This window comes from Neopsephotus bourkii, unplaced genomic scaffold (genome assembly GCF_033783945.1).
Source record: "Neopsephotus bourkii isolate Nb327-2 ecotype Australia unplaced genomic scaffold, CSIRO-AGI_Nbou_v1 NB_1622, whole genome shotgun sequence".
Classification (NCBI taxonomy): Eukaryota; Metazoa; Chordata; class Aves; order Psittaciformes; family Psittacidae; genus Neopsephotus; species Neopsephotus bourkii.
The window spans coordinates 71,603-79,969 of record NW_026902097.1 but is presented as its reverse complement, the minus strand read 5'-3'; the positions used below and the strand labels follow the sequence as shown (position 1 = coordinate 79,969).

At 53.4% G+C, this 8,367-nt stretch overlaps 1 protein-coding gene across 4 annotated transcripts in view; it reads left to right on the top strand.

Annotated features, from left to right (window-relative positions):
• The first annotated feature begins 2,725 nt into the window (after positions 1-2,725).
• The window catches only part of SH3PXD2B (SH3 and PX domains 2B), a 72,951-nt gene continuing 67,309 nt past the window's right edge, over positions 2,726-8,367 (top strand). For all 4 annotated transcript variants that reach the window (XM_061372820.1, XM_061372818.1, XM_061372819.1 and 1 more), the window contains exon 1: positions 2,726-2,922. In XM_061372820.1, the coding sequence (XP_061228804.1) occupies positions 2,851-2,922 (72 nt within the window). In that variant the 5' untranslated portion in view covers positions 2,726-2,850. The remainder of the gene's footprint in view (positions 2,923-8,367) is intronic.

The window sequence follows — 8,367 nt, the reverse complement described above, 5'->3', positions numbered from 1 at the left end:
GCTTCACAGTTTCCTTTGATAAGTAAAGATTGATAAATGATCATTGATAAATGACCAAGGTGCAGTAGAGCCCAAGCCAGGCTGTACATCTGCACAGCCAGCTTCCCAATGTGCCTCCCTCGGGAGGCAATCAGTTTGGCGTGCAAAGCCATGCTCTGCTCATCTCAACAACTCTCGTCAGACTCATTAATTAAACACAGACACCATTTTGCAGCATTAGCTGTGACTGTCTCCAAACCCTGCTTATTCCTGGGTGCTCATAAGCTGCCGGGCTGCAACCACTGCCTCTTGCAGTTGGGGTTCAGGAGTGATGGAGTCACTTGTGCAGGTTACAGTGCCAGGGAAGTGATGCTGAAACTTAAGTGCTTCCAGTTGATCTTCTGCATTCATCTGGCTCTCTTCCATCATTTGTAGGCCTGGAGTGGATTTATGCTGGAAGACATGGATAGAATAACCCCCTGTGTGTAACAAGCTGGCTGTCTGATACATGTGATTTATACCAGATATAAAGGAATATCCCAACCGCTCAGCAGCATGTGGCAGTAATGGGGCTCCATCCAGGGCAGTAAACAGAATAGAGCTGGAAGGGTGAAGGCAGGAGACAAGGGTCTGGTCCCTGGATCAGGTAGGTCCAAGATGCCATGAGAGCTCATTCATACATCCTCCTTTTGTTTTCCATGTCACATATCTGTGGGCACCTTGTGGCACAGGGAAATGGATTTTTCAGCAAGGGAATGCCCAAGGGTTTCATGCACCCCTGAGAAGGGGAGGTGTGCACAAAGCTTCCCCAAGCAAAACACTATCTGTGTCCCTCTGGAATGCTTCAAACTGGGCAGCAAGCAGATCAATCTGGCTATGTTAGTCTCAGTGCAGAGGAGGGACGTAGGGTCAGTCTGTGCACTCCTTTACCAGATTACCAAAACAAATTACCAGATGATATCAGACCAGATCTGCATTCACCAGAGCTGGTGAACCAGTGTCCCAGGCACAGTCACCCTCTCCCTGATGCCTGGCAGTCCCTCAATTGCTGCCAACTAGAACAAACCAGTGCCTGAAGCAATAGGGATGGCTGCAGCCATGGCATTCATAACCCAGTTGCCTCACTGAATTCCCTTCAGTGTGCAATTTATAATTGATTGCATCTTGTTTAGCGTGTTTCTGTGCTCCTTTCTGTGGCTCACAGAGCCAATTACCTGCTCCTGTTATCCCTGTGCTCCCCTTGCTTGTCCTTTAAGCCCTCAGCTCTTCAGGTTACATCCTTTCCTGAGCTGCTCAGTTGCAGTGCCCTCAGCTGCTCTCTACCTTAGTTTCTCCTTTCAGCATGTGAACATCAGTAATTCTTTCATTCCTCTCTTGATCCATTTCCTCCAGTGTTCCACACCTCAACATACTCTTCTCTTACCAACAGGATGATGCGCTTTGGATGTTTTCCTCACCAACCTTGGGAGGATTTGTACACCTTCCAGGGCTTTTAAAACCAGTAAAATTCTTATCTGCTCAAGCAGCACTCCACACAGTGTCAAAAGCTGCAATTCCACTGCTTGTTGGTGCTTTCCCAGGCTTCAGCTCTTGATTAGCTCTTCAAGGTCCAGCCTCAGCATCCATCAGGAACGTCAGGATTTTCCTGATGGCAGAAGGAAGGGAGGGCTCTTCGGGGCCCCTCCATGGCCTCCTGCGCTCCCACCCTCATGATATGTCTGATTGAGGAATGATGCTGGGGCCAGGAGGGGAGCGATGTGGTCTGCAAGTAAACCAGCCCTGCAGCAGCATGCCAGCAACGGAGGTCACCAGTGGTGTGACATCCCCTTCAGACAACCTAGCATCCTTCCTGCAGCAATCCCTGAAGGGGCACTGTGATCTTGGGCTTAGCTGAGTGAGAAGAGGATGAAGATGAGCCCTTTGGGAGGGTAAGGGGGATGCAAAAAAGCCCTGGCAATCTGCCTGTACCTCTTCTGGTGTGGTTGTAGTGAAGTTAACAGTGTAAGAAAGAGCCACATTTGAGGAGCTGCTAAGGAGTGAGATGAGTTGTTTATGATTAAATTAAATTCATGTGAAAACGAATGACCTGCCAGTGCAAGCCTTGAGTAACTTTATAATGTAATTAAAAGCCCAACGGGGAAGAGAGCTGTGGTTATGCCACGTGCTGAGAAGCTGCTGGGAAGAGGGAGGCCGTGGGTGGTGCTGATGCAGAGAAGTGCCTGGTCACTGCCTTGTCTCCTCAGCTGCCCCAAGGGCAGGGGTGGGCATCCAGGAGGGGTTGGACTGCCAGGTGTCCTGGGCAGGTCGTCAGCCCAGAAAGCCATCTTTTCCTACTCATTTCCTGTATCCTTTAGGGATGTGATTGCTTAAGGCGAAGTCATAAGCACCGCCTTGAGGGCTGTTGTTATGGGGCAAGAGCAGGGTGGAGAGTCAAACCCCGGTGATGGAGCCCACGCACGGGTCCACCGTGCCAGGCAAGATGGCCAAGCCGGGACCCCTCCAGCCACCTCCCCACGATGCAAGCAGCCGGCTGCCCCTCTGAAAACCTGCCTCAGACACAGCCGGGCCGCTCTGCCCTCGAACACAGCGCCGCACACCCCCCTCCAGCCCCGCTCGTAGGGCGGACACGCGTGGGGCGGGCGGTGCCGATCGCCCCTTTAAGCCAGCGGCTGTAGGGCCGCCCCGTCGGCCGGGATAGGCCGGGGCGGGCCGGGGCCGCCTCCCGCCCTCGGCAGCGGGCGGGCGGGCGGCTCGGCGGTGCTCGGCTCGGCGCTGCAGGCTCCGGTCCCGGCTGCGTGCGGCAGTGGCTCCCTCAGCGCTGCCGCCGCTTCCCGCTTGGCCGCTGGCGCCGGGCTGCGAGGGGCAGAGGCTATGCCCAGGCGGAGCATCGCGGAGGTGAAGGTGCTGGACGTGCAGAAGCGGCGCATCCCCAACAAGCACTATGTGAGTGGCACGGCTCGGGGCGCCCGGCTCCGCCGCACCCGGCCCTGGGCAAACAAAGGCCGGGCGCTGCCGGCCCCGCTCCCCCACGGCTGCCCCGGCGGAGCCCTGTTGGGAGGGAGGAGGAGAAGGAGGAGGAGGAGGAAGAAGAGGGCAGCGCTGCCGGGTCTGCCGCTCCTACCCCTGGCGTCTCCCGTGGGGATCACCCGGTGTCCCCCTGCCAGCGGGGGACGCGCTGCCTCTACCCCCAGAGCCGTGCTGCTGGGGGGCAGGCAGGGACACGGCTGCGGTGCGGACCCTGTGCGCGACCCGCGGAGGGAGCGCCGGAACGTGCCCGGGAGTGGTTGCGGAGGGGGGTGTCCGGATGGCAGCAGGCACCCGGAGGAGATGGGGTCTGCAGGGCACCCCCTAAGTGCCTCTGCGTTAGGGAGGGAGCAGCTTTCGGCGGAGGGGCTCTGGAACCTGCCGGCTGCGGAGTCCCGGGGCAAGGGACAACCCGGCTCCTTCCTTCTGCGCCTGGGACGGTGCCACCGGCCCTGTGAGACGTGCCCTCGTGTCCTCTGCACCCATTCTGCCGAGCTACCCAGGGAGCGCATTCCTGTACGCTCCAGGGCATCTTCCAAACTGTTGTGGGCTTGTCTCTTTTTGAAGGGGTTGGGCTTTTCTTTTTTCTATTATTTAAACTTTGGTGTGCTTCCAGGCATCCATGGAGACCTTGTGGGTGAATCCTGGCAACAGCCGTAAAACAAAAACCAAAATGTTCTCCCCGCCCCATTCGCCTCAGACCGGGGTGACCCAGTGACACAGTGCTCGCGGTGTAGTTGGGTTGTGAGGATGTGCTGTCTACTTAGGCTGGAGTATTGCATGTCAGCAGAGCCAGGCTCCCTTAGCTCTTGGGGGATCAGGGGCTTCTCCATGTCACCCTGGCTGTCCTGTGGCAGTGAGCAGCTGTTGGAGGGAAGCAGAGCGCAGGCCAGCTCTAGCCAGGATGGAGGGGTGGGTAAAGAGGGCTGTTACCTTCTGCCTGCATCCAGGGATGTGGGGTGGCTGCTGCCGCCCAACCCCTTATCACCCTTTCTTCCTCTCCTGCCCTGCCTGTGACTTTATCAGCCTGGCCCCAGCTCCAAACGTGCCCCTCTTCCTGCCGTGTCCATCTCAGACTTAAATCATCATAGCTGGGTTATGCATCCAATCTGGAGGAGCATGTACGTGAGGAGATTTGCTGAGTTGCGAATGCATTCTGTTTGTCTTGGCGGATCTGTTGCGCTGCTGCCAGGTCCTGTAACGCGGCTGTGAAGGGGTTGCCTGCGACTGCTCCTCTGCTCTCCCTTTAGGCCTTCTTGTTCCCTGGCTGGGGGCTCTGTGCACTCCTCGGGACCTGTGTCCCCATGGTTGGGACATGCACCCCAGGTGCTGGACACAGTCTGTTTTGTCCACTATCCCCACTCACTGTCCACCTGCAGAGGGGCATTGGGCAGAGCACACATAATTTGTGTGAGGCTGGAAATCTAGGACAGGGGTGTTTTGTACAGAGAGCTGTACAGCAGGGCAGCTGGGTGGGGGCACCGGAGCAGAAGCTCAGGGTTGATACGAGAAGGCAGCTCATGACAGCCCGGCCGCTTGGCCACTTGCTCCCTCTACAAGCAGTGACTCGAGTCCCCTGCCTCTAATCTTTACCTGCACTTGCCTCGGATCAAAACCCAGCAGCACTAGCCAGCAGGGCTGAGCTCAGGGAGGGGCAGGCAGTGTGGAGTGAATGGGAGCACATGCCTTGTTTGAGAGAATTGATAGGACCTAGGCAGTTTCACAAAGCCAGTTAATTATATGAAATCAAAACCTTCTTGTCTTTTTTTTCTTCTTCCTACTCCTGTAAAAAGAGGGAGAGGACGGGCAGAAATCACATCTGAGTCATCTTACTTTAAACTGTATCTGCTGCAACCACAAAGTGTATGCGTTAAACCTTTGCTCTCTGGCTTCTCATTGCTGAGCATCAATGTACTCTCCTCCATCCTCTGAGGCAGCCGTTCGCTGTCCCTGGGGAGGCTGGAGGAGCAGGAGCACTCCAGCTTTTCCTCCTGTTGCCTCCGCACTGGCCTGACCGGCGGGTGACCCATGGCTCAGGCTCAGCCTCCTCTCTGCATCAGCAAGAGGCTTCTCTGTGCCGGACAAAGGTGCAGTTGTCTTGGCTGTGGTGAGACCACAGCAGAAAGTTGTGGATTCCAGTTTCCCAGAAAAGTGAGATCAAACCAGTGTTTCAAAGACCTGGCTGATGCCTGCGGTGGGGAGGGGCTGTGGGAAAGGCCAGCTCTGTTCCGGCCAGCGTGGTTTGCCCGTCACCTTGGTAATTGATGCAAAAAGCATTGTGGTGCTCGGAACAAAGACTTGTCCTGTTTTTGCTGTTTTCATTCAAGGCAGGAGATGCAATGTTTCCCCAAATACAGGCTTAGGCTGGACAAGGACCCAACAAGGTGCTGAATGGGGTTTGGGTAGCTGGGTGCCAGCTTGAGCACAAGCTGAGCTGAGCGTCTGGGTTTATCTGGCACCTGAACACAGCCCCGTGCCCTCACATGCCTGTGTGCCTGTGAATGCTGCTGGCTTAAATCCCAGTGCAATAGAGCAGCAGTGATGCTGTCCTGACACTTCTCACAGTGAGTCTGGTGGCTGTGCTCCTCTGGAAGACTATGCTGGGACAACAGTGCACTTGTCCCATCTCCTGTCCATCTATACCCTGGTGACAGCCCAGTGCCTGACCTGAGGGCAGGAGGGCTGGGTGCATTCCCAGCCCAGGCATGTTTAAAGCCATTTGGGGGTTAGGGAAAATAGGAAAGGCCTCTTGATTGCTTTTCAGTGAGGTGCTGAGCCCTTTGGTGGGTACTGCAGTGAGCACCACTGGAAGGGCCAGGTTAAACTGCAATTAGCGGGGTGTGCTCTCTCCTTGCGGGCTTTTCTCTGCTTGTGCTACTGGGAGGCTCTTGCTGCTGTGGTGTTGGCATGGTGTGAGGCCAACACGTCTGCTCCTGCTCTTGTCAAACCAACTCTGCTCACACATGTGGCATGGCCAAGAGGGGAAGGATAACTGAGCTCTGAGTGATCAGGGCTTTGAATATGTTCTGCTGGCTGAAACTGTATCGCGTTGTATTGCGGAGCCACCTCTCCTGGGCTGCTAACCCTGACTGCTTCAACTGCACTTGTGCTGCTTGTGTCTTTAAGCTTTTTTCATGGGCAATACCTGGAAGGGGCAGCAAGAAATGATCCTTTTGCAGGTGTTTGTTGCAGGATGCACTGCTCTGACTCTGTCAAGAAAACAACAGAGCTTGGGATCTCAGCAGCCCATTGTCCAAAGGAAGAAGGGGACTCCCATCCTTCAGGATGGCTGCAGTGATATTTCCCATACAATCCTATGTTAAGTGATTACAGCTCATGCCCCTCAGGGACACTGCCGGCGAGTGCTCCAGGGCCATGCTGCAAGTCTGGAAAGGCAAAGCCCAAGAGCAAGGTTTAAAAATAATCATTGTGTGTGACAGCACAGCAGACTGTCATTGCTATGGTCTGGCCAAATCTCAACTTCTGATAAATGAATGTTTATTCAGAAAAGACCCAAAACAAAGCCATAGTTGAAACAGACTGAATTTTCCTTTAAAGGACTTCACGCAGGATCTTTTTATAGTTTTGTGTTTGTTATTCTCTAGTAGAAGCCCTAAAATAAAGCTTTTCCCTGCTAAATCCAGATTTGGGTTGGTTTTCTTCCCCTTATGCAAACTTCGGGACCTTTTGTTTTAATACAGCTGCAGTTTCTGTGTTGTTCTGTGTGTTAATAACAATACGATCTCCATTTCTACAACCCATCCACCAACAATGTTTCTATAGTTCATGTTGTTTAAATGGTTGTTCTTGAGCACAAACCAATGTTATATGTCTGACAGGAAGGAGAGAGCAGCATGCTGTCTGGCTGTGTTAGTTTGTTGGGAAACCTGGACTATGCTCTTGCAGGACTTCCCTTCCCAGCCTCCATGCATCCATGTATCGAAAGAGGAAATTTAAACAGAGCGTGCAGCATAGGTTTATTTTGCAAGCTCAGTTAACAAGGTTGCAAACTTTAAACAAGGTGAATATCCATATATATTGAACCACTTCATTTGTGCCAGCTGCCTTGTGAAAGTAATCAACAGTACGTGTTGGAATCTGGAGCCTAGCTGATAGCATCTATGGATCTTTTAAAACTGTTTTGATGAAAACCACATTCAAAAAAGTAAATGTGTTCTATTTTTGATGTGGAAATTGTGTTGTGATGATAGGTGTCTTCTCTGTCTCTCAGCTCGTGATGGTGAGGCTGTTCATGGTTTCATTCAGTGTCCAACCTAACCCCATTGGTTTGCTGGAATTGATTATGGAGCATTCAGAGAGCAGTGCTCAAATGGCAAGAGGACAAGAGCTGCTAATCCACAGGTTCAGTGGTTCTTCAGTGCTGTATATGTATAGAGCAGATGTCTTCTGAAGAACATGTGTCCCATGGATCTATATGTCACAGTTTCCTGGTCACAGTGTTCCATGCTGGAGCAGAGCTCTGTGGGGACCTGGCACAGCATCACCTTGTGCAGCTGTGATATTTCTGCTGTTATGAATCATACCGGTTGCTTGGCTTAAAAAGGGCATTGGGGCATGACTCCCCCGTGCTCCGCTCTCTGGGGGAAGTGACGGTGCTCTTGGTATGGTGGGAATGTCCTGTGGGGAGCCGAAGGAGCTGGGTGCGTAAGACTGAGGGAGCAGGAGGTTCAAATGAGTAGTGTAAAATGAATGCAGGGGCCGTTAACTGATCGGGGAATGAAAGAGAGCAACAGCAAAACCAGAATGCTTGAAGCAAGGCTGAACCCAGGAAGCTGCAGTCTTTGCTGTGGTGAGGAGTTCCTGAGTACTGGTGGCCTTGAGAGGTTTGAGGGCCTTCTCAGCATCCTTAGTGGTGTTTTGCTGCTGTATCCTGTGGTTCTGCTGTATCTCATCCCATTTCCTGTCAGCTGGCTGACACTCTCCCGCTCAAGGCAGGCCGCAGGCAGGGCTTTTGGAGCCTGTAGCTGATAGAAATGTGCACCCATTCTTGAGCCTGACCCCGCTCTGCTGCACAGCATTACAGAGCACACCAATCCTTCCTTCCCCCTCTCCTCTCGAGAGAGTCGGGACTTCAGGGAGTGCTGTTAGCTTTGTGGATGAAAACCAACACTCAAACGCAAACTCTCCGTTGTTTTTTCTTCCCTAGTCATGTTACTTAAGGCTGTTGAAAACCTTGAATGTCGCAGCTCAGTGGATGGGCCAAATCCTGCTTGGCACATGGCCACTGGGGCGGATGCAGCTCTGTGTGGAAGGCTGCTGCTACTCCATTCCAGCAGTTGAACTTCAGCTCCAGAGCCATCCATTGGCTCTGCCTGCTTGGAGGTCTGGTGACCTTGATCCCTC